At 44.7% G+C, this 27,080-nt stretch overlaps 1 protein-coding gene across 1 annotated transcript in view; it reads left to right on the forward strand.

The window, feature by feature from the left end:
- The window catches only part of IQANK1 (IQ motif and ankyrin repeat containing 1), a 478,492-nt gene that overhangs the window by 197,537 nt on the left and 253,875 nt on the right, over window positions 1–27,080 (forward strand). The window contains 3 exon segments of the mRNA XM_078686619.1: window positions 3,032–3,044; window positions 12,385–12,443; window positions 17,241–17,268. Coding sequence (XP_078542745.1) covers window positions 3,032–3,044; window positions 12,385–12,443; window positions 17,241–17,268 — 100 coding nt within the window.

Below are 27,080 nucleotides of genomic sequence, written 5' to 3' on the forward strand. Positions count from 1 at the left end.
TCCTTATTTTGCTATTGCATTTAAGGAATCGCAAATTGCGATTCCTTAAATGCAATGTAGAAAGCACCCACGTTGTGTGAATTTTGGCTTAAGAAATCGCAAAATACCACCAACTTCAGGTTGGTGGTATTTTGCGATTTCTTTGAAAAATGCACTTTTTGGCATTTTTCAAAGTGCCATGTGGGTCACATGTATGTTGGCCACATGTGCACACATGTTAATTTCAGGGGTGCAAAAGGGTGTCCTATTGACACCCTTACAACCCTGAAATTGCATTCTCAATTTGCTATTCTCTAATTGAGAATCGCAAATTGAGAATGTCTTCCTATTAATTCCTATGGGCCTTCTAGCCCATAGGAATGAATGAGAAGGTATTCCTTATTTTCAAATCTCAATTTGCGATTCGCAAATAAGGAATAACTGGGATTCGCAAAAAAAATTGCTAATCCTACCTACATTTCGTTTTGCGATTCTCTAATTGCGATTCCTTAAAAATCGCAATTTGAGAATCGCAAAACGAAAATTACTTAAATATGCCCCAAAGTGAATTAGGAAACTGTACTTGGTAATTGTCAGAGCTAGACCAGCTCAGACCAAATGAGTAATAATACTTCAGCCAGCGGATCCTTTCAGAGATCTCAACTGTTCAGACATCAGATTCATGTGGTTTCTACAGGCAATCCTAGGGTGAGTAATATTGCTTTATTTAGACCAGCAAAAGTGTGTTCAACAACACGCCCTCACCATGTTCAGTTTCGTCATCAATAATGTCATTGCAAATGTTGCCTTGATATCAATGATGTCATAGAAGATGTCATGAGTAATGTAATATGTGGCGTAATTAGCAGTGCAAGTTATATACAGCTTAGGGCACAAGTTTTTTGAGATAACTATAACTGGTGAATTTCCGTGGTTTTGTACGTTTAAAATGTTACGTTGTCACTGAAATTCTTACCAAACAATGACTTTACTCTAACCTTTATGTTTTTTCAGTCAATATATTCCCTTCCCCAAGACCTTTTGAGGCCCATGGGTTTGCTTTCACTATAATGGGAGCGTGTGGGTGAAGAACAGGGAAGAGGTGGTTGTGACACATATACATCCGTTATACATTATATGAACCTTTCCGGCCTAGAACAGGTCAAATGTTCCTGGTTTTACACATAACTCTAGTGAACATCCACTTTTTAATTTTTTCCCTGTCCACCCACACGCTAGCACTTGACCCCAATACCTCTTCCTTTTCCTACTCACACCAAGACCACTGTACAGAATATATTGCACTGCCACATAATTGCTTTGAATTTAATTGCATTAGATGCTCCTGTTCCAATTGAGTAAATTGGACTCATGCTTTTGAAAACTGGTGAATGCTATTTTTTATTGTCAATCAAATGTGTTTCTACCGCGACCACTCATGTATTTGTACTGCATTACTGACCGAGGTCGGGTAATTTTTGTAGGTTACCCCCTTAACACTTAATACTACATCTTTACCCAGCACTTACTCCCACAGAACTGTAGAACTCCAAATAAAGATAATATGCCTTTTGACACATGCAACAGTAGAACGAATGACTAGAACCAATGAAAAATATATGGCAATAGGGTGCTTTTCTTTCTACATTTAATCTGGCCTGATATCCCCTCAAACATACATTTACAGATTGAATCATGGCTGACAACTGGGTGACTCCTCTGCCTTCACAGAGCTCTGCAATGTGCTCATCCCTGAGCATTAACAAGGTTCAGTAAAAGAATATGTACACGTTTACATGTTGATATATATACACAACACTTACTCATTGAATATTAATATCTTAATTCTAACTATATCACAGCTATGAGATATCTATCTAGTACTAGGAAGTTTGCATTGCCTCTCCTTAGGCTTTGCTCCCACAAGACAACTGTACATCCAACAAATCTTAAGAGGCGCAATGCCAAGATCACACCAACAGTGCTCAGTAGACACAAGCTCTGACGCCATCATGTGCACAGCACAGGTGTAGGCCACTTAACTGAGTGCTGTCACCTTGACAGGTTCCATTCATTCTTCACTCTACACCATATTTTGGATATAACTTAGGGTGCCAGCATGCACAAAACACATCTCCAAGTCATCAGATACATACTAATACAAAGTTAACCGTCTGAAAGAGAAATCACACAGTAGAGATCTAAAACCTTATATAATCTCATGGAGGTAGCTGGGCAAAAGGGAAGTCATCCTTCCCAGGACCGGGAGCCATAGCTTGTGCAATTTCTGCTGATTAGGCTGTGTCAGCTCCCCCCTCTCATTGTTGCTGCAGCTCCCTGCCTGCTGCTTTTTCTGTTGATCTCTGCCTCTGTGTCCTTCGTGTTTAATTTATTTGTGCTCCCCAACCCCACTGATAGTCAGCCTTCTTTTTGTGTAGTTTAGTTGTGCCCCCAGTCCTTCTGTTTTTAGTTAGCCTTTCTTTTCTGTATAGATTAATTGTGCCTCCCCAGATAGTCAGCCTTTTATTGTTTAGTTGAGTTTGTACCCCCTCCCCCGGGCAGTCAGCCTTCTGTTCCTGCGCCACATGTTCTTTCCACCGTTTTCTCCTGCCTTGCCGCATCCTGCCCCCCAGCGCCCCTCCCACCCCAGGTCCTACTTAATAGAGGCCACTGCTTGGCTGCGCGGCAGCGCAGAGTGTTCGCCAAAGGCAAGCTCATCCGTGCCTGGACCGTGCCCAGTGCTAGGACTCCCGGTTCTCCCCCCTCCATTGATACACTGCCGACGAATTTCAGTCCCTCAACCCCCAGAGAGACATCAACTGCTGCGTCACCTCGCCCAGAACTACAGAAGGTCCCATCACCTGCCAAAACGTCTGCTTCACCTGCAACATCCCCTAGAAGTCTGGGACACCATAACCACCATCGCCCTCGACTTAATGTTCATCATCGAAACCTATCTCACTCCCTCATAGGGACCCGGCACCGCCACATCGACGGCCTCCCGGCCCGTCTACAAGCTGCTACACCGCAACAGCTTCGGCAGACATGGCAGAGGCATCACCATCGTCCCCAAAGAAACCCTCCAATGCACCACTACGGAGGATGGCACCACGTCGGTCGCTAAACACCTCAACTACCAGATCAGACTCAACTCTAGGACCACCATCAGAGGAACCCTTGCCTACAGACCCCCAGGCCCGTGCCCAAGATTCTGCAATGCCATCTCCGACTGCATAGTACCCCAGGCAATCGCCTCTGAACAATTCATCCTCCTAGCAGACCTTAACTTCCACCTCGAAGACTCCAATGACACCAACTCTACTACAGTCCTGGAGAACATGAACAACCTTGGCCTCTCACAGCTGGTCTCCACCTCGACGCACATTGTAGGGCACACCCTGGACCCTATCTTCTCATCCAGCAACAGAATCAAGTTCTCCCACACAACCGAATTTACCTGGGCCGACCCCAGCATCGTCCACATTGCCATCATCGGTGCCCAGGTCAGCCGACCAGATCACCCACTCGACCCGCCAGAAGTAGAATGCAGTCACTGAACCCTTCTGGACCTCCGCCCTCAAAGCAATGACGCTCAACCCCTCCGACTACCTCAAACTCAAAGTCCAGAACTTCTTGAAGTGGAACACCTCTGGCACAGTAATAATCGCCCCTCTCAAAGACGCCCACAGTGACAGACCCTTAAAACGTGCCAATTGGTTCACCCCCGAACTCCAGATCCTCAAACATGACTGCAAGAAACTAGAGAGATGTTAGTGCTCTAACAAAGCCCCCCCTGACCTCAACGCCTTCAGATCGGCCCTCAACAACTACCACCGCTATCTCAGGGAAGCCAAGAAGGTCGCCCTCATCAACCGCATCGAAGCCAGCGCCAGTCACGCCAAAGGGCTGTTTAACATCGTCAGAGAGTTCTCATGTCAAGCAACCACCGAGAACACAATCCATCCCTCACAAGATCTCTGCGACATCCTAGCAGACTACTTCCATCAAAAGATCTCAGACATCTGCTGTAACTTCATCCCCCATGCACATACTTACGATACCGACTTCCCCCAGCTGGAACCAGCTCTCAACCAAAGACACCTCCACCATCATGAACTCAATGCACTCACCCACGGACCCCTGCCCTCACCACATCTACAACCTAGGAAAAGAAGAAATCTGCATTTACCTCACAGAGATCCTCAACACATCCATCACGACAGCTACCGTTCCCACCACCTAGAAGAACGCAGAGGTCCAGACTCTTCTGAAGAAGCCCTCCACCGACCCTAGTGAACCCAAGAACTACCGGCCCATCTTGCTACTCTCTTTCCCAGCTAAAGTCCTGGAAAAGCCATCAACTGCGAGCTCACAGAGTACCTCGAACAGAAGAACCTTCTCAATGCCTCGCAATCAGGATTCTGGGCCAACCACAGCACGAGACTGCCCAGATCGCAGCAACGGATGACATTAGGTGCCGATACAACCAGGGGCAATAATCGGCCCTCATCCACCTTGACCTCTCCTTAGCCTTTCACACCCTCTCCCATCACACTCTTATCACCAGACTCCGCCACCCAGGCATCCAAAACAAGGTCCTCAACTGGATTGCCTCTTTTCTCTTCAGCTAAACCCAGAGGACCTGCATTCCTGCTTTCTCCTCTGACCATGACAACATCATCTGCAGTGTCCCTTAGGGTTCCTCAACACATAAATGAGGCCTCTAGCAGACATCAATTGCACCCACGGCCTCAACATCATCTCCTACGCCGACGATTCACAGCTCATCCTATCCCTCTCAGACGACATTGTCACCACCAAAGCCAACTTCCAGAACACTATGTCCGCTGTTGCAAACTGGATGACATCCTACTGCCTAAAACTCAACTCAGATCTCATGGAAGTTCTCATTTTCAGAAGCAACCCCGCCCCCTAGAATTACTCCTGGTGGCCTGCCACACTCTGCCCTGCACATGTGCTCTCCAACCACACCTGCAACCTCGGAATCATCCTTGATAGCTGACTACCTTTGAATAATTAGGTCAACGTCGCCTCCTCCTGCTGTCACCCTCTGCATGCTCCGCAAGATCTTCCGATGGATCTTCATCCCTATCATCAAAACAGTGACATAAGCTCTCATCGCCAGCCGCCTCGACAACAACAACGCACAACTGCGCAGCAGGATTCAACGCCGAACATCATCTCTTCATGATGAAGAGTGATGTCCCAAAACCAGTCCCAAGAGGCTTGTTTCTGATCCAGGGAGGATCTGGTTTGGCAGTTCGGGCTGGACTGTTTCCAAGAGGTACATGGTCAAGACTGATTTGCATATGGCAATATCCAAACTGGGGTGGTGTGGTGAGCAAACGATGGATTAAACCCAGGTCTATGCAAGGGGTGAATGTTTGCATTGTTTATCATTCCATCCATTATCTTTTCTTTTTGCTGTTGTGGCTGGTTATTCGTCTGAATCTGATAGAAACTGCCTTGCTGCCTAGCGTAAGTATGCCGCAAAGAGCTTGCAAGAATGGATTCTGGTCCATTGAGAAAACCTGAGCTGTAAAGTGACCAAGATACTTGCGGACCTGCAGATAACGACAAGCATTTACAATGCAATGGTTTCGCCTTTGGAAAAGTTAGAGCTATTGGCATTGTAAATGACAAAATTTGTATTTATGTGTTGGTTTTGAAAACAGATAAATAAATGGCATTGTCATTTACATTGCCATTAGCTTAATCTCTTGCAAATCCGAAACCTATTGTACCCTACGGACGACAGCAGACAGCAATTACTACCACACACACACACCCAGAGCCACACACACACACACACCCAGAGCCAGCCACACACACACACACACACCCACACACCCAGAGCCACACACACACACACACACACACACACACACACACACACAGAGCCACACACACACCCAGAGCCACACCCAGAGCCACACATACCCAGAGCCACACACACACCCAGAGCCATACACACACACACCCAGAGCCACACACACACACACACACCCAGAGCCACACACACCCACCCAGAGCCACACACACACACACCCAGAGCCACACACACACACACCCAGAGCCACACACACCCACCCAGAGCCACACACACCCACCCAGAGCCACACACACACACTCAGGAGAGCAAGCACAGCGAGGGGGCAGGGAAGCAAGCACAGCGAGGGGGCAGGGAACTAAAAGTAAAATACTAAAAATAAAATATTCCATGTCGCAATTAAAGTTACCATCAGCCAGTCACTGGTTAATGACTGTAAAAAAATCATCATCACCTATGTACCGAAGGGAGGAGTAAAGAACCTCAGGGTGCCCTTCAGTGTAAAAGTCTTCATTGGCTTAGGGTGCAGGTGGGCCTTACTTTTGTTTGAGCAAATGATGTGAACAGGCCCTGTCCCGTCCTGATGCTCTGTTCAGGACGGGGATGATCAATAAAATGATAATGAATTACCATGTTATTTTTTATCTCTGGGGGTTTGGGGATAATTTAAGTGTGGCAACACTCCTCTGCTACAACAGAGGAACTGTCCCTGCGTTCTGCACCAATAGAACTTATACTGACGAGGGCCCTGGCACTTATTTTACAAATTAAGCACTGGTCGCCTAGCTATGTAGCTATGTAGCAAGGCTTTGAATACCGGTGGGAAAGAAGATGCATCGACTGTCAGTCCTGCCCACAGACCTCAGGGCAGTGACTAACCAAGGAAGGTAGATAAATTAATAATAGGGATCCTTCAGGTGCAGCATTATCATCCAGTTGCCCGGATCCAAGAGAAATAAAACCTCTGCCAAAGTGAGCATACTGAATTTGTCCTGTTTAAGAAAGAAGTTGAGAAAGTGGAGATCTGAAATTGGACAAAGGCCTCCATTTACCTTTGGCACCAGGAAGAGTGAGGATAAAATCCACTCCCTATTTCAGATGCTGGAACCCTCTCCATGGCTTCTTCATCTAAGAGTGTAGCCTTATTGCTGCAGAATGGACAAATAGTCCCTATAAAGCAGCTCTGATGTGGGTGGAATATATGTCATGTAGAACAGGAATGGCAGGGTGTACCCTTGCTGGACTATCTGAGCACCCATTTATCAGATACAATGTTCTGTCACCCATGGAGAAAATAAATTCTCCTTTCTCCAACAGGGTGGCCATATGCCACAGAGGGCAAACAAAAGAACCTTGGAAGCTGCAGCAGAGTGACAGGGGGCTGGGCAGTATGCTGCCCCTGAGGTCATGGATGTTGACAGCCAGATCCTCGACCCGACCTTAAGAAAATAACTTGTGGGTCAGTTGCAAGGTTGAAGGGCATTGGCACGGTCTTTGTGCCACACCCTTTCCGTAGCGTCAAAAGGCAAAAATGCTAGGGCTACTTCCACATAGGCACAAGGGAGACAGAGGGAGTGCAGTATGGCCCAATTGTTTTGTTTTAGCACTTCAGTGCCGAGTCTGCTTCGTTTCCAAACAGGTAGGTGCTGTCAAACAGCATACCCATTAATGATGCTTTGTACATCACCCGAAATAAACAAGAAACTAAATCCAGCATGATGCCAAAGCATCACACTGGTACTGAACGCCCTGGCTAAACATTCAGTAGTATCCAGCCAATAGTGGGTGACATTTTGATGTGTGTTAGCCACCCTGGACGATCTGCGCTAGGTTAGAACGAAATTCAACATGGACTGCGGGAAAGATCTAGCTTACCATGTTCCAAAGTGCATGTGAGCATAGTCCAAAGAGGCAGATGGCATTGACTGAACCAAGGGCCAGACTAGCTGAGGTGAAGATTAGTTCCCCAAATGCCTCTGTATGTTTTTACTCACTATAAGGAGGAGTTGTAGGGAATGAGTTTCGTTTAACCTACGGGTAGAGTCCTGGACCACTAGGCTCGCAGAAGTGAGACACTGTGTGAGGAAAGCAGAGTCACAACGGTTAGGTCTTTGGCGTCTAGCCACTTGCCTATTTATTGGCCACAAGAACAAGGTTTGGCCTGAAATGCCTATTAAGTGCAATAGTCTGAGCCCCATTGCAAGGAAGGAGCGGTTCTGTGTTGGCCTGGTCAGAAGGTAGAGCCTCAGATAGTACGTTAGTTTAAACCTTGATAAATCGAAGCTGCAAGTCACAAACTTCAGCCACAGGCCGGTTGACTACAGCTAGGGGGCTGATTATTTTGTTGATTGGCAGGGGGAGGGGGGACGCAAAACAATCTAAGGAGAAGTATACAATCTATTGGCCTTGTGTAGATGCTTCAGAAAATAGTTATTATAAAAGTATTGGAATGAGCAATTCCATCATCACCATTTTCATCAACCAGACCATGTTGCCTGTGTTGTGAATCCGAACCAAAAAGGATTTGGAGTGCTTAAGGTAGACTCCCGAGAAGTGGTAATATATCAGAATGAGGGTGGACCATCTGTGTCAGATAGAATGAGACTTCGGTCAAGCTCATGGCAGATTAATCTTGGAGTTAGACAAAACAATTGGATGCGCCTCTGACATTAGCATCACAGCCAGCAATGGCATGGCAGGATCAGCATGAGTTGTGGCATCCGGTTCGAAGTCAGAATGGAAGCTGGTCCTAGAGAGGGGACAGACCCCACAAAGGGGTCAAAAGACTCACATGACGTCAAGGACAGATCCACTGACAGTAATGCAATTAGAGGCCTCCTCGGATCAGTGGAGCCTGAAGGCGTGCCAGAGGGAGCTGGTAGGGTAGATACGCAATATGGCTCTGAAAGACCGATATATGAAGCAGTGTCACCGATAGATGCAGAAACTTTTTTTTAATCTGTCCCAGTTGAGGAATCTGCTCCTCAGTAGGAAATCAGGACCAAGACTGAGAGGTACCTTAAGATGCACACAACTTTTCTGAGGAAGAGGGGCAGGACAGAAAAATCCACCTTCAGCTTCTTGGACTTCGAATTACTTGAGGACTTCGAATGAGAATAGGATCTTTCACAGGAACGACTTCCAGAATGGGAATGAGTGAGTCCGTGACTTCGAGTGGGAGCGGGTTGTACATGCATTTCTTTGGTGCTCGGTAACATATACTATCGCTTTGGGCTCAAGGATAACCTTGGATTCATCTGGTCACCGTTGGTGAAGGACTTGGAGTTGTGTCATGCCGCTAGACACCAAAGACATACCTGTTGGTAATCTGTCACATATCTATTTGTGACAGTCGCTATTAGGCTTAAAGGGGGACATGTCCCCTGCACATAGGAAAAATAATTTTGGAACAAAAGTTTCTTCAGAGACAAGGTAAAATTTGAGATTGTGCTCTAGATCTGCATCCCGAAGGAGCAGAAAGAAAGGAACTGACATCCTTGCTTAAGGATGGTGCGTATATGCAAATCCAATGTCATTTCCGGATCGAAGGCGAAACTGAGCCTCACAGTGCCACCTGCAGGTTCAAGTGAAAAATGCTGAGAAAAAAACCCGGATCCAGTCTGGAACATGGGGTTGTTCACAAGGTGGGGAACCTGCACATAGAAGTATCCCTTAAAAAAGTGTGTTTATAAATTAATACATTTAATTATTTGATACACGTTTAATTTGATGAGCTAATGAGCTGTAAAATTGTATTTTAATATTTCTGCGATAATAAACCGTTTATATTTAAATTATAAAAAATAATAAAAGTTATTACATGTTCCTATATTTTTACCATATGGAGCTCTCTACTTCAGGAGGTATTCAGTTGCTAGTAATAACTTGACTCTCCTAAATTCTGTTGCAGAAATCTTCACCTCATTTGAGGGATGGAGAAATGAAAGTCTACACTTAGGTTTAAATCTACATTCCGCAATGGTGAACAGCAAAAGGGTGGAGAGTTACCTCTAGGCAAGTAAATCTAAATGTGTATGTTCACATTTGTGAATCAGGCTCTTTCATTGCACCGCTTATAAAAAAATATTTTATACTTCACGCATCCCAAGGGAAAATAGAGCATGCCCTTTCTGAAAGGAAGTTGTGCTTCTTAAAATGTTGTAATATTAAGAGTCGCACTTCCTATTCCAAATGATGAGGAAATGTTCAGTAATTCTATGGTGAAGCGTATTAAAAGGAACGTCACTGTGCAGAACTCAATTGTTACCCCAACCACCGACCTCTTTGCCAACCCCTATTTAAGGGAGATTTTTTTCTCCTCCGATGCACAAGTTTGCTATAAAAGAGCCCTTCCGAACACAACTTAGTCCGCGTTCTACACTGGCAGGTGCAGCTGGACAGAAGAAACCTCGAATGAAACAATAAATGAACCAACCTCTTCAACAGTGGCTTACATCCTCGGTTATTGAAAGCATTGCTCTCTGAAAACAACTAGCTTAGTGAGTGGCCATTTGAAATTGTAACTTTTCCTGTTCACTTAGTCATAGTCGCCTATTTTAAATTCAGGCCGATTCACAAATTCGCTCAACGTAGTTTGAAAGGAAAATTTGCGGTCGCTTGGGGTCATATTCCCTTTAGCCAGAAGGACCGCCAAAGATGGACAGACAGACTGTCGGAAATACGCTACATTTGCTGCCATCGGGAAGATCTACCCAACCCACACCCCCTCTAAATTGCACGCCTAACCATAGCTCTGAGCGACAACACGAGAACAGTAATTATGTTTATCTACAGCATCCAATAAGGAGACGTTCCAAGAGTAATTGCAACACCTATGAACGCAAACAAGAAACCCATTCCATACTTTCCCGGACCCATTTCTTTATTTATATTTTTGGGCACCAAAGCATTGGCAGCGGCATGGCTTGAACCAGTTCTGCAAACACCAACACCACAGACCTTGGATTACACCTTTTATATTTACACCATCAACCAAACAGGACACCATTCGTAAACGCTGCGAACATGCAGATAACATTTGAGAGCACTAACCACGTCCTCGCTCCAGAGACACTTACTTGATCTGGCCCAGAGCAGGTTGTATTCTGAGACGGGATAACTTTCATGTTCCAGGGCAGGTCTCGGATCAGGAAGCGCGCCCTTCGAATGCCGACGAAAGATTCTATTTGCAAACCCTTCCAGCTTCTGACGAGCAGACGGAGCCCCCGCACCCTGCACACCTACAAAGTCACTGTAGGTGGTCATCGGTGAACAATTGTTCTTTTTTTTCAAACCGTGCCAAAGAGGAAGGTACCGTTCTAAAACAAGCTTGAGCAAAGCGATTGCAAATGTCGAACTTCCTGTTTGTCACATGAGCAAAACCACGACGGCAGTTTCCTTTATTACTAAGTTAGGGAAGGGAACCACTCACCTGGACTTCCTCGGCCGGCGGACAAAATTACTGGCATGGAACGCTCCTCATGAAGGACTGCATGACACGGCCCTGGCTGTAGACGGACGGCTGAGACCCACGGAGAAGGTGACCCGACACGAGGGAAGGAGCAGTCGCACGGGGATGCACGGGACAAAGGTGCAGGGGACATGGTGATTTCTACTACGGGGGGGGGGAGGGCCTGTGCTCGGGAGCCTCGGGGCGGTTGATCAATGCAGGCTGCTTCCTCCTTCCGGCTCTCTCCGCCTCCTCCTGCGATGACGCGGAAGGGGGCTCGGCCGGCTGGGCCAATCCCAGCGCGGCCCGGGCTTGAAGGCGGGCGCTGCTTCCTCCTCTCACTCGGGGCCGCGGCGGTGAATACACGGAGCAATGCCGGGTGGGCACCGGCCTTAAATCTAAATATTAAGCGAGGTGGGCACTCGCTCGGGGTACCACAACAGCGGCAAGGTCCCTGGCAGGGTAGGCACCTGCCAGCGGACAAAATAATCGAAAATCAGGTGCCGGCAATGCCGGACCAGATTCGGGGGCGTTCCCGGCTTTTGGCTGACGTATCATGACGTAGCCAAAAGCCAAAGATTCTCGGGAACGCCCCCGTGTCTGGTCCGGCATTGACGGACGCCTCTCTGTTCCAATGGCTAGCCTCCATTTATGGAGCTAGCCAATGAAGCAGAGAGGCGTGTTCAAGTCACCCATACTAGAAACTACAGATTTCTCTGGAGGAGGAGCCTAACGGCTCCGCCCCCCAGCGAAACCTAAAAAAAGGCCCATTTATGCGCTCCCTGAGACCTCTGCAGTTCTTCAAAAGAAAGAAGAGTACCCTTCGTGGATAATTGATAGAAGATTCGGGTTGGCACCTAAGGCAGTATAGCGATTAAGCTTAGAAATGTTACAACTGGTACAAATATGTGACCAGACTTTATTAAAGACAGCAAGAGTCTTAAACCTTGTGTTTGAAATACATAGTGTTGATAAATGCTTGTGAGCGCACATAAGCAATCTGAGGATGGAAATAATCTGGGTAGAGACCTGCCTACTGCCAATTCCCTAGACTCATTACACCCGAGAGGCGTGACGCAAAAGATGAAATGAAATCGAGCCAAAGTGAAGGTACTACCATAACACCCATATTGCGAGGAAGCTGGAGATAGTACATTGCACACCGTGGTTTTTTATACTGCCATATGAAGTGTTTCCAGCTGGCTTTCACCTTTTAAAAAAATGGTTTCGGTAAAAATAGCAGGATTGCTCGAAACAGATCTAAAAAGCGTGTCCGATTGGCCAATAATCCCCAAGTGCAAATCGTCACATTTCCTGAAGACTGCTGATGATTCTTGATACAATGTATCCTAATTAGGGCTCCCGGTTTTATGGCTTTTTTTTTTTTTTTACATTTCTGTCTGGATTTATCCATATTTATTTTGTGGTATGTGGATAAATGAAGATGTAAAATTGTACATTTGCATATTTATTTAACTGATAGACACACACTAATAATATGATGTCTGCCATGTTTCAGCTATTTAAGCTGCCAAATATAACACTGGCTTGGCAGTTCGGTCTGGACTGTTCCCATGAGCTACAGGGTCAAGACTGATTTGCATATGGCCATGTCTGAACTGGGGTGGCTTGGTGAGCAAAATAATGATGGATTAAACCCAGATCTGTGACTAGGGGTGAATGTTTTGCCATTGTGCAACATTCCGTCCATCATCTTGTGTGTTTTGCTGTTCACCCTATGTGGGAAGGGTATGCCCAGACGTGGGTCCCGTGCTCACTACGCCACTGGAGTCAAGCTATCCTGGCCGAAGACGGCTGATAGCCAGAAACCGGTCCTAGGATGCTTGATTCCAGTCCAGGGAAGACATGGCTTGGCAGTTCGGGCTGGACTGTTGCCATGAGGCACAGGGTCAAGAATGATTTGCATATGGCCATGTATGAACTGTGGTGGCTTAGTGAGCAAAATAACGATGGATTAAACCCAGATCTGTGACTAGGAGTGAATGTTTTGCCATTGTGCAACATTCCATTCATCATCTTGTGTGTTTTGCAGTTCACCCTATGTGGGAAGGGTATGCCCAGACGTGGGTCCCGTGCTGACTACGCCACTGGAGTAAAGCTATCCTGGCTGAAGACGGCTGATAGCCAGAAACCGGTCCAGTACAGGGAAGACATGGCTTGGCAGTTCGGGCTGGACTGGTCCCATGAGGCACAGGGTCAAGACTGATTTGCATATGGCCATGTCTGAACTGGGGTGGCTTGGTGAGCAAAATAATGATGGATTAAACCCAGATCTGTGACTGGGGGTGAATGTTTTGCCATTGTGCAACATTCCGTCCATCATCTTGTGTGTTTTGCTGTTCACCCTACGTGGGAAGGGTATGCCCAGACGTGGGGCCCGTGCTCACTACGCCACTGGATTCAAGCTATTCTGGCTGAAGACGGCTGATAGCCAGAAACCGGTCCTAGGATGCTTGATTCCAGTCCAGGGAAGACGTGGCTTGGCAGTCGGGCTGGACTGTTCCCATGAGGCACAGGGTCAAGACTGATTTGGATATGGCCATGTCTGAACTGGGGTGTCTTGATGAGCAAAATAACGATGGATTAAACCCAGATCTGTGACTGGGGGTGAATGTTTTGCCATTGTGCAACATTCCGTCCATCATCTTGTGTGTTTTCCCAAATATAACACAGCATTACACCCAATGGTAAAGATTAGCACTATACCACAAATGTATGTTGACATATGCCATTAGGAATTTTCATTCCGTTTTTAATTACCAATGCTGTCTATCTGCTCAGCTGTCGGCCTACATTTAATAAAAGAAGCCCAATTTTCAGTTTTTATACACTTTTAAAAATAAATGCAGACAGAAAACACATTGTTTTCTGTCTGTATTTATCTGTGATAATCAGTAAAAACAGAAAAAAAGGAGCCTTAATCATAATTAAGAGTTAACATATCTCTAGTAGCATAGGTTATCTGAATCCTTAAATATGTGGCTGCATTAACGTAACAGGAATCCGGGGCATCCGGCCAGAGCCTCTTGATGACCTCAGTTTTATCCGCATTCTGCTTATACCTGGATAACGGCCCAAATTCTTCAGCAATGACTTCGATTTTAGGTAGAGCCTTGGATGGAGAGGCAGTCATGATGGTGATATCATCCACATATGCTAAAACCTTGGCACACAATCCATTAAGCCTTTGTGGGGGAATACACTCTGCTGCTTTAAGCTTTTGAATAGAAGGTTCTAGATAAAGAGGAAAAAGCAGAGGGACAGACCCTGTCTGGTGCCTTGTTGAATGCTTACCTTATCTGACATCCATTCCATCAGAACAATTTGAGCCAACAATGAGCTGTAAGAGATTTGATAGCAGATACAAAGGTTTTGCCAAGGCCCTTCTGATCCATAACTGTCTACAAAACAGTCTAGGAGACCCTGCTGAATGCTTTTTCTGTATCTAACAGGATCACAGCAGGTTTACGGGGTTCTTCAGTAACCTCCAAAGCAGAGATAGCAAGGTTGACGTGAGCCGAGGTATCCCGAGGAGGGACGAACCCATACTGAACGGGATCTACCAAAGAAGAAATAATAGATTAAAGTTGATTGACCAGAACCTGTGTATATAGCTTGGTATTAGAGTTCATCAGTGAGATAAGTCGCTACTAGACACAATTAAGGGGCTCTTCCTTTTTTTAGGAACACCGCAGTATGCGCCTTGCCTCATGATCCTGGTACCACTAGCGACAAAGAAGAAGAGTTGACTAGCTGAACAAAATGTGGCATTAATATTTCAGAAAAAGTCTATTAGAATTCAATCGGGATAGAGTCTGGGCTAAACGCTTTGCCTGAGGTTTGTTGAGAGAAGGATTTCCTAGTTTCCGCTATCTTCGAAGCTCCCAATGCCGCTCGCTGAATATGTGTCGCAGTGGGTAAATTCACCCTTCCTAAATACCCAGCTACCTCTGCCTAAGGAGTAAATGCGTCGTTCTCAAGTAAGCTTCACCAAACCCCTGAAAACAGCCATATCCACTTCGATGCCCCAGACCACCTGATCCGAGGACATCTTAATGCTAATTACGACTTTTGTGGACTGTCGATCTCGAAGCTGAAAGGCAAGAATACATTCCATTTCCTCACTATTCTCCAAACAGGATGCCTGTCTATTCCGCCATTTTTGATACACCCTATCCGAGCTCTGCTGTGTCACAGTTAGTTGTTCGAAAGTCCAGTCTGCATAATGTACTGATGGGTCAGCCAAGCAGTGAGAATACTCTTTTTTCAAATTTTAGAAGCTCAGCTCATAGTTGAGACTCCAGCTCTTTTGCCTTGCGATCTCGCAGATTCAAGAAGTTAAGTGTCTGTCCCCCAATCATTTTTTTTCTCTCAACGTACTTTTATTTCAGATTTTATTATGTTTAACACACTGAAATTCAATACAGCTTAATATTTATTAAAGATTTCGTCATTGTGAAGATAGATAGAAAGTGGTACATCATCTTAGAAAACACAATTCAAAGCAGTAGGTAAATAACATGTATAAATGACAAATTAGCTGTACATTAGCATAATTACATCTGTTAAGTTTGCATGTCTAAGCTTTACACATGACATATCCCATCCATCATACAACCTCCATCTACCTTTCAGCATAATGCACAATCATATTATAACACAATAAGACTGGATCTAAACAATACTCTTCTATCACAAAAATTCGGTGCATCTGTCCCCAATCAAAGCTTTCAATGCATCCCAAACAATAGTGAGTGAAGCTGAACTTTTATTGAATACGAAGATTATTTTAAAGCAAGAACCATGAACTTAATATAAGCTGTAAACCTTAATATTTTCAAATGTCCAACATGAGGGACAGATCCCGCCCAAACTGCGAAAAAAAGTGCTATGGTCTGAAACAATTCACAAGTGTCTCTTAATCCAGAGAGTTGAGATGAGACAACGACTAGCTAAAATCAGATCATTCTGTTACATCCTATCATGTGGGGCTCAATAGAATGTAAAGGTTGGCTCAACCTCCCAACAAGCCTGCCACACGTCCTGAGGGGCATTTGAATCCATCAGCTGGTTAAAAGCAGCCCGTGAGTGCCACATCCGTCTGGCAGCTACCTTGCTCTCAGAAGTTGGTTCTAAACGAGGTTCCAATACTAAAGTCCCTTCATATTATAATCAGCCCATTCCACTAACTCACTTCCAAAAGCAGGAAGTTAAAAATAGAGGAATCATCCATGTTGGGAGCATAAGACCCACAGAATGTGAGTTGAAAATTAGCTTTCATTTTTTAAGCGATCAGCCTGCAACCCTCATGTCAGTGATAACCTGAGTGGCAGACCACTCACTGTTACTTGCGAGTAGTCCAACCCCCGGCCAGTGACCCCTCACTGCCAGCAGTGGCCAAAATCTTGTACCCTAACTTCTCAACTTTAATAACCTCCTGTAGGATTAAATGGGTCTCCTGTAAGCATACCAGCTGTGGTTTAAGGAAGCTAATCTCTTCTTTAACATAACAGAGCTTGGCGGCTGCTCTCAAACTGTTCATGTTCCAACTGTGAAAATGAATACCCTGGCTACCCCGACCACCATTCTCAGACATCGAAAAGAGTTAGATCTCTGCATGTGAAAATATATTTAACAGCCAGAATTGATACTTTCCCATTTTGAAACATGTGCAACTCCCAGGTGAGTCCTTTCATCCCTGTATCAATATACAATTCTGCCCTACTCAGGCCCAGGACCCAATCCCGCCCTCCCTTCTCCTCAGACACAACCACATACACTTCAGAAAGCCCAAACCTATCCTAATCCCTAAGGAAATAAGGATTTTTCCCTCTGACTGTCCTTACCACTGCCCTCACACAGTGTATAACTGCAAAATACACAGCAAATCACTGACCGAGCACCCATAACCCAAACCGAGGCCCTGTTTCAGCAGAATAGAAAAGTCAAAAAAGAAAAGAAAAATAAGGTTAGAAAGCCGCCAGCATACGTTATTAGTGTACATCGTTTACAATCAAACATCCAAAATGCTTTTGAAGATAAATTAAAAAAGTGATCCTGTAAAACCCCCTTGCCTCCATGCAAAAAGACATAGAGGTCATAGAAAATCCTAAACCCAGCCGTCAATTTGTTTGTCATTTATGGATTCAATACCCCACATTTTTAGAAAGTTTTGATCCTTTAGCAGATCTTGACAAAAATGTACTTGCCCTTGATGAGAGAGTCTAATATTGGCAAGTTTTAAAAGGGAGACAGAGACACCCAGATTAACTAGTGCTGGGATCAATTCTCTGAGATTCCACCTATGTACCGTCTCATGACAAAGGTCAGAGTTTAGGAAAAACTCCTCTCCACAAGACTTGATAGGGTTACAAGAATGAGCATGTTGGTGAATTATTTTGTGAAAAAAATAGCTGCCCACATGAATCAGAATTGCTCTGGGATATTGTGAGGCTCTCTCCTTAGATGGCTTTTAAACAAGGAAACGGTGCACTCTTTACACTTGACTGTCAATATCCCAACCATTAAATTGTGAAACGCCTTTCTAAATAGATGAACTATATACCATCTGGCATCACCCCCCTCCCGACCTTTGGGTATGCCAATCACCCTGTAGATTATTTCAACACATTCGATTTTCCATATCCTCTAGTTTATATGCGATGCTCTCAAACGTGGCCTCATTCTTCTTGACCAAACCCTTTGTTGAATCGTAGATTGCAGTTGGAACCAGCTAGACTCCATAACCTTCAGCCTGCACTGAAATGTATCCATATTTTTTTTTACATTTTACTTAAAACCACCTGTTTTAAGATGTGCAGTTTTTAAAAAGAGTAAGTCCTTATATTTCCTTCTGTGGGTCAACAAAAGCTTGTAGATGGATGCCAGCGTAGGTGAACATGGAGGATCCCATTAGTCTGATTGATAATTTAATGACATTTCACAAGCGCTTGCCAGGTCAGATTCATGTATTATAAGAGCTAAGGGTACCGGGCAGCCCAGCCTTACCGCTATCAATATGCAAACCAGAACCTGTCCGAGGAATGTTAGTAGGTGTAAGTTCAATGCCATCTGAGTCCCAAAGAAGATCATCTGCATAATCGTTCCCGACCAGATCAGCCACAGGAATGGAATCTAAGTTAGGCAAACTTTGATCATTTAGGCCCAGATTTCCCCCCTGAAGAACAGTAGTGTTCCTTTTCTTTGGCCTGTCTTTCTGCCTGTGGATCCCAAGCACCAGTCGATACCTTAACGTTCAGTAGTTTTTTTGTATGACTACAGGGGCTGTATTTGACAGCACTGGAGGATGGGCTAGATCATCAGAAGTGATCAGCAGTGTTCCGCCATCTATTATCTCAGTTTCTAATGCTACACATTGCCTAGTGCTGCTGGGTCCATAATTATCGTATCAATAAACATAGGACCTGGTTTTATAGTAAAGATCTGCACCCGGTAATACTGCAGAGCTGGGACTGTGGGTACAGGTATGGCATGGCGGGGGAACCGAAAGTGCTTCACCCCACACAAGACCACAAGCTGTCGTGGCCTCTGAATGCCCTCCCTACCCATCCACCCCCTGTTTCACACTGGTCCCCGCTGACACTTTCCTTTGCTCAGGGCAGGCTGGAAATGTTAGCAGAACAGTACCTAGAGTCAGGGAAAGAAGAAGAATTGTATTTGGACTTCCTGGGTCCAGTATTTATTCCCTATTACAAGGACTATAACTGGTAATGACCGGATTTAAGTGTGGGAATACTGGCTGAATTAGTGATTCCAGCTGCCCACCTGCTGTTCACACACCTAAATCTGTCCCGCTCATAATGAGGGCCAAAGTGTTTTTTGTTTGTTATGGAAACCTGTGACAAAGGTCAGTGTGAAGCAACCTACTATACCTGGATGTTATTTACCATTTTAGGTCACTGTCACTTTGATAAGAAAAATTGTAAATACATTTAGAATTCTCCACGTTTTTGGAACGTATTTCTTGAATTTTCATAGATGATAGGTGACTTTTAGAGGTCATGCATGCTTGTATGCTCAGCTTGTTGTTCTGTATAATATCTGATTTCCCTTAAACCAGAGGTGAGAAAGTCTGTTTTTTTGTTGTGTTTTATTTTCTTTTTCTTTTTATACTCTGATATCTGGTATTTACCATCTGATGCTGTGCTCTAAAAGTGAAAAATGTTTATGCTTTCTAAACCGCCATATTTGACATTTTGTAAGGCACATGAAATTGCAAATAAACAATTTATGGAGCTGTATAAAGTTAAAACTATGGGATGAGATGCTTTAATACCCTATTTCCCACAACAGCCTTAAAAGCTGCTTGCTTTTAGTAAATGTAAACCTATCTTAAACTACCTTAAGAAAATGCTACATACTTCATATAGGTGCAGACAGCCTACCCGAAGTAGAAAGGTAATGTTAGAAGCAGGCTATTATCCGGCCAATAGATAAACATCCACCCCACCTCCTCAGTGTTTAGCACCTCATGGTGCCTTACATACCTAACCTTCCAGTGGCCAACACAAAAAATGGATGCAGAAACCTTGTTTTTCACACATGCACTTGCACCCATACACACAAACTCTGGTTACAATGTCATGCAAAGTGGACGGCACAATAATACAATTTAATACAAAGGATACTTACAGTTGTTCAAGGACAACTAAAATAAAGTGTTATAAGACTTCTTTGGCAAGGCAAAAGTAGGTTTAATCTCAATGGCTGGGAGACCCTCTCTAGAGCTGAAAAGTTGATCTCAAATGGCTGCTTGCAGGCAGCCCTTTATATAGCCACAAACATGCTGACTTCATACATATTATCTTAAAAACCAATTAATGGTCACAGAATAATATGATTTTATAATATACTTAAAAAAAAAACACCACTTTCACCTGCGTCCTAAAACCTGTGTCCTCCTCTTTCAGTTCCCCTTATTGTAATCCTAACAGAGCTTTGATGAAACATTAACCTTCCTTCCCCGAGTGTGTAAGTGTTTATTGCTCTGTTCCCAAGATTTCTTATCTGACTCTGTATATTCTTTACTGAGTTACCTTTGACCATATATTTCCAAAGTCACATGTTCACTAACAATGAGAATGAAATGCGCACATGTGTGCTGTAATCGTAAACTCTTCAAGGCTTGTTAAACATGTTGTCTCATTTGACTAAAGCTTGCTGATCTTGTTTTCTGCTTTCTGATGAAGTCTCACTTACTTTGTGCCATTGTGACACTTAGGCTTGTACTTGTCTTTAATCAAGTATCGTTCTACAATCCTCTCTACTGATGTTTGTGGTAGTGAGATTTCCTCACATTTTATACGTTTCTTAACACTGTCCGAACAGGGTGACAGGTGGGCCGGGTTATGGGGTTTCTTTTATCCCTATTAGGAGGGGCAGGCCTGAAACTGGGAGAAGTTTGGAGTGACTGGGAAGGAGACAAATGTAGATGATGTTTCGGACATCTTAATTTTCTCTTATGAAAATGACTCTGGTCTAGCTTTTGCCTTAAAGCACATTCACAAAACAGAAACTGTATTATATTATTGAAAATATTGGATGGAGAAAGGGTGAGAACTTTATTTTAATTTGCATAGGGCATTTTGACTATTCACAGATTGATTTTGGCTCTTCACATCCCTGCATAACATATCTCTCAACGGAGAAATGTGATGCAGATGAAGACAAGAAGCCTTCTCTGCCTGCTGCTCTCATGCATCTCTATATGTCTGCCTCCACACTTGGAAGAGTGTCTCTTGCTTTGACCTTAATCTCTAAAACTACACCTTTTGTCCGGGCTAAGTGGTCCTTGACCCTTGCTAAACCACAAGGACATAGGGGTGCAGGTCCTGTCAGAAAGCCTCTGCCCCTTAGAATGTCTGTCCTGAATGTTGAGAAAGCAGTAGGTCCTGAGCCTGCTGGAAAGAAAAACCTGTAGACCAATTGCAACTGAATAGACCTGCAACTCGCCCAAGTCAAATGTCTGCTCTTTGCCTGTGGAAAGTTGAATATCATGCAGATCCATGGGGAACACTGGGGTTTGTTGAAGCAGTAAACCCAGACCCACAGCTGTGAGGAGCCTCTTACAGCTTGTGCATGTGTTCTCGTAGCCAAGAAGCTTTTCCTGGGAGTTTTGAAACCTCTGGAGAATGAGAAAAGAGGTTACAGATTAATTTGTAAAGTTAGGGATTTTTTTTATTTCTGGAGTCCTGGGTCAAGGTTCCCGCTTACTAGTAAAGAACCTCCCCTCCCCCTCCCCCCCGGCTACATTTTACCTGATTGTCTGATTGTCCCACTCTGAGAGCAGTGTTGTTTCTTACTCTCTTATATTAAGAGATTTGTACAGTACTAGATTCAGTTCTCTTAACCCTTTACTCAACATCTTGTACACGTTTTAAGCCCATTTTACAACTATGAACATATGGAAGATAAAGGAAAATGCTACTTACCTAGTATGCATCTGGTCTTGGCATATACATCTGTAGAGTCAAATGCTTTAGCATAGATCACTATCTGGTGTTGGGTCCAGATGTTTTTACGTTGTTTTTGTTCGAAGAAGTCTTGTAGTCACGAGGTAGGTGACTCCTCCTTTTGGTGATAGTGCGCATGGGCATCACCTCCATTCTTAGATTGTTTTGCCATAAAGCGCGATGATGGAGTTAGTAAAGTAATAATTGGAGATGTCCATGTAAATTGTATCTAAGAAACATATCACTGCAACAGGTAAAGGTATCCGGGGAGGCGGGTGGGTGCATATGACTCTACAGCTCTATATGGCAAGAACAGATGCATACTGGGTAAGTAGCATTTTCCGTTCGAGGTATATGAGCTGTAGATCATATGCTTTAGCATAGACTATAAAGCAGTTCTTTCTGAAGTGGTGGATAACCTGTAGCTGTTGCAGTGGTTTGAAATAGTGTTTGTAAAACTGCCTGGCCCACACTATCTTGTTGTTTTGCTAACACATCCACACAATAATGTGTTGTGAATGTGTGTGGTGTAGACGATGTTGCAGCTTTGCAGATGTCATCTATGGGTATGTATCCTAAGAATGCCATAGAAGCCCCTACTTTGCGTGTAGAGTGCGCTCTAGGGGGAATTGTTAATGTGCGTTTAGCTTTGATGCAGCGTATTTGTGGGAGAGGTGTGGCGCCGCGGCCAGGGCGACTGACGCTGGAATCTGGGGACCACGGTTCGATCCCCGGCTCCGGCGGCAGGTTAGCCCAGCACCATGTGACTCTGGGCAATAGCTCGCTTAATCTTCCCGACGGCCCCCAGCGCCTAGAGACCCTTACGGGTGATTGTGCGCTTTACAAATGTGGACTTTACTTTACTTTATTTGAATGTACTTAACTATCCACCTTGCAATGCCTGATTTTGATATGGGATTGCCATTATGTGGAGGAGCAAAAACAACAAAATGTTGTTTTGTTTTCCAAAAAGGCTTTGTTCTTTCTATGTAGTATAGTAATGCTCTCTTAACATCTAATGTGTGAGGGTCACGTTCTACCACTGAATCTGGCTGAGGGAAGAACACAGGCAACTCAACAGATTGGTTGATATGAAAGGCAGACATGACTTTAGGTAAGAATTTGGGGTTAGTTCTAAGACCCACTTTGCTTTGATGTATTTGCAAGAATGGTTTCTCTATGGTTAGGGCCTGAAGCTCACTGACTCTTCTTAGAGAAGTGATGGCTATGAAGAAGTCTACCTTCCAGGTGAGAAATTGTATTTCACATTTGTGCAATGGCTCAAATGGTGGACCCATGAGTCTTGTAAGGACTATGTTGCGATTCCACACTGGAGAAGGTGGAGGCCTTGGAGGAATGAGTCTTTTTAAGTCCTTCCATAAAAGCTTTAATAGCGACACTCTAAAAAGAGACAAGTGCTGTTTAATTTGTAGATATACAGCTATTGCGGCTAGATATAAGCATATGAATGTGTACACTAAATTAGAATGTTGTAAGTGTAATAGATAACAAATGATGTCTTGTATTGAAGCGTCTAGTGGATCGATCTGATTGTTGTTACAAGAAATGACAAACCTCTTCCACTTTGCTGCTTAGCATGCTCTTGTGGTAGGGCGTCTAGCCTCTTTGATAGCAACATTCTGAAGGAAGATTAAGGTAGCCAAACTCCTGGATTTCAGGTGCCAAATCGCAAGGTTGATCTGATTGGGATCTCGATGTCTTAACTCTCCATGGTTCTGAGTAACGAACTTGGGGGAGAGGTGTAGTTTTTGGTGGGGAGCTACTGATAGCTCCAACAGAATTGTGAACTATGGTTGTCTGGCCCATGTGGGAGCAACTAGGATAAGCGTCAGGGAGTGCTGTTTGAGTTTCCGAACCACTAATGGAATGAGTGAGAGAGGTGGTAGAGGGTAAGCAAATATCCCTGACCGATTCATCCATAGTGCATTGCCATTGGACAATAGGTGTGGATGCCTGGACGAGAAGTTTGGGCATTTTGCGTTTAGGTGGGTGGCGAACAGCTCTAGCTCTGAGAAGCCCCACATTTGGAAGAATGGTGGGAGAACTTGAGGGTGACGTTCCCATCCGTGTATCTGCTGTTGTTGAAGACTGGGCAGATCTGCAACTTGATTGTCTACTCCTGGAAGATGTTCTGCTAGGACATATATTTTTTGAGGTATGGCCCACCTCCAGATGCCCTGTGCTAGCTGTGAGAGCTGGAGAGAATGCATCCCCTCTTGCTTTTATATGTAGTACATCGCTGTCATGTTGTTTGTGCAAACCAGGACAGCTTTGCCTGCTAGATGAAGTTGAAAAGCTTTCAATGCTAGAAACATTTATAGCAGTTCGAGATGGTTTCTGTGGAGTTCTTTTTATTGCGGAGTCCACATGCCCTGAATGGTGTGTTTTCCCAGATGTGCTCCTCAACCAGTGAGGGATATGTCTGCTGTTAGCACTATCTGTGGAACCGGATTGGGAAATGGCCGCCCCTTGGAAAGGTTTTGTATGTTCCACCACTGCAGAGAGTGATGAGTACTGTCATCTATCAACACCAGATCTGATAACTGATCTTGAGCCTGGTTCCACTGATGTGCTAAGCATTCCAGTAGGGGACGCATTTGAAGTCTTAAATAGAGAACGATTCAAATTCAAGAAGCCATCATTCCGATCAATTGCATGCACACTCGGGCTGGTAATGAGTGTTGAGGCTGAAACCGTGATACTAGAGCTTGCATGTTTCGAATTCTGACTGGCTTTGGTACGCTAGAGCTTTGTGACTGTCTGTTGTGGCTTCTAGATACATTTGTGTGTTGAATGGTTGGAGGTGAGACTTGGTGAGGTTTACAGTGAACCTCAAGTCGTGAAGCAGTTGGACTGTCCTTTGAGTGTGATGTAGGCAGCTTTGTTGTGATCTGGCTTTTATCAGCCTGTTGTCTAGGTAAGGAAAGACATGAATGTGATGTCTTCTTAGATGAATTGCGACTACTGCCAGGCACTTGGTGAAAACGCTGGGGACTGTAGTTACTCCGAATGGGAGAACCTTGAACTGGTAATGTTGTCCATCCACCACAAACCTGAGATATTTTCTGTGGTCAGGGTGAATGGGAATATGGAATCAGTCGTCCTTCAAGTCTAGATTGGATAGAGAGTTGCCTTGCTGAAGTAGTGGGAGCACCTGTTGGAGTGTGACCATGTGGAAGTGGTCCGACTCTATGTACAGATTTAGCTGTCTGAGGTCTAGTATAGGCCTGAGAGAGCCGTCCTTTTTGGGAATTAAGAAATACAGGGAGTATACCCCAGTCCCTTGATATATTAATGGGACAGGCTCTAAAGCATGTTTTGCTAACGGATAGAACCTCTTGCTTTAAGAGGGTGAGATGTTCAGGTGACATTGCATGTGCTCTTGGAAGAGTATTTGGGGGAGTGCTTGTAAGCTCCAGGCAGCAACCATATTGGATAATTTGTAGCACCCACTTGTCTGAGGTGATTGAATTCCAGACAGGTAGGAATTGGGAGAGACATCCCCGACAGGAGTGGAATGATCAGGGGGTAGTGGAGGGAAGTCACTGTTTGTTTGCGGGGGAAGTGGTGTGGAATTACCTCTACCTCTTCACCTACCGTTGGTTCCTCTAAAACCTCCTCTAGAATAACCTCTGGACACAGGGGATCTTACAAGGGTTGTTGCCCTTGTAGGAGGAGGAGGTATTCTAAGTGGACACAGTGTTTGAGCCATCCCTGTAAAATGAGCAGTGAAAAGAACCTCTACTGGCAGGTAACTTTAAACCCCTCGTGGACTTTGCGACCTCAGTGTCTTTTTTCATCTTTTCCAACAAGGTATCAACAGCTGGGCCGAAAAGATGCTCTTTATCAAAGTGTTGGTTAAGTATGATGGTTTGCACCTCTGGCTTAAATCCAGAGAATCTGAGCCAAGCGTGTCTGCGTAATAGTATACTGGTGTTAATTGCACGAGATGCTGTGTCTGCTGCGTCTAGTGCACATTTAATGGAGGTGTTGGTGATGAGTGTATCTTCCTGAATAAGGTCATTAGCCTTAGATTTGTATTGGTTAGGCAAGTGTTGCATGAGTTTTACTAGCCCATCGTAATGAGCCCTGTCATAACGAGCTAGCAGCGCCTGGGCGTTGGCAATGCACCAGTTTGCTGCCTGTGAAGCTACTCTTTTGCCTGAGGCATTAAGAAGCTTGGACTCCTTGTCAGAAGGAGGGGTCTCTCCTGTGGCTTGCGAGTTAGCCCTCTTGCTTGTGTTGGAGACTACAAGAGAGTCTAAGGGCAGCTGACCTTTAATATAAATAGGATCGGTAGAAGCTGATTTGTATTTTTTATCCACTCTAGGTGTGATTATTCTTGCCCTTACAGGATCCTTAAAGACCTCGTCTGTGTGTTTTAACTTGCCTTTCAGCATTGGCAAGGTATGAGTAGTTCTTTGTGAGGAAAAAAGTGTCTCAAAGAGGAAACCCTCTTCTAAGGGCTCTTTATGAAGTTCTACCCCATGATATTGAGCAGCCCTGTTAAGGAGCTCGAGATAGCAAATGTTGTCATCAGGTGAGGAGGGTCTGGAGGGATACAAATCAGGGGCATTATCTGTATTTGGATCTGTATGGTAATCTTCCCAAGTGTCAGTGTCCTGATCCTCATCCCCTTCATCCTGTGGGTCAAGTGTAATAGGCCTTAGTGGTGAATTTAATGGTGTAATAATCAAGTTATGATTAGGAGGAGGAGAAGGAGGTGGAATTAAAGGAGGAGAAGAGTTAATGCCCACATTCTTCTACTTAAGAGGGATAGGATAGTCCTCTGACAAGTTAGCCTTCCGTTTTTTTAAATGGTTGCCTGAATATGTCCTATTTTAGGGTTGATAACCAGCTTTTTCTGTTTGTGGTCCAAAGTTGGCTCATTAGATGGAGGCTCTTTGGAGAGAGTGTCTTTCTCTTTCCGTGGAGATTCCGGTGCCGAAGATTTCAGCTCCGAGCCTTTGGGCGTCGATGGTTTCGACTCTGAGTGTTTGGGCTTGGAGGTTTTCGGCTCCAAGTCTTTGGCCTTTGAAGATTTTGGCTCGGATTCTTTGGCCTAGGAGAATTTCGGCTCAGAGTCTTGGCCTTGGAAGGTTTTGGCTCTGATTCCTTGGACTTGAAGAGTTTCGGCTCCGAGCCTTTCGGCGTTGAAGGTGGAATCTTCGTCCCAAAGGTATGTTGATTGATAGATGCTTGGTCTTATGTTTTGTTGCCGAAGGTGTCGGTGCGGCATCAGAGCGGGACTGGCTCGTGCCTGAGGCAGAAGGCTTCTTTTTTTGTT

Source organism: Lissotriton helveticus, chromosome 4_1, assembly GCF_964261635.1.
Source record: "Lissotriton helveticus chromosome 4_1, aLisHel1.1, whole genome shotgun sequence".
Lineage (NCBI taxonomy): Eukaryota > Metazoa > Chordata > Amphibia > Caudata > Salamandridae > Lissotriton > Lissotriton helveticus.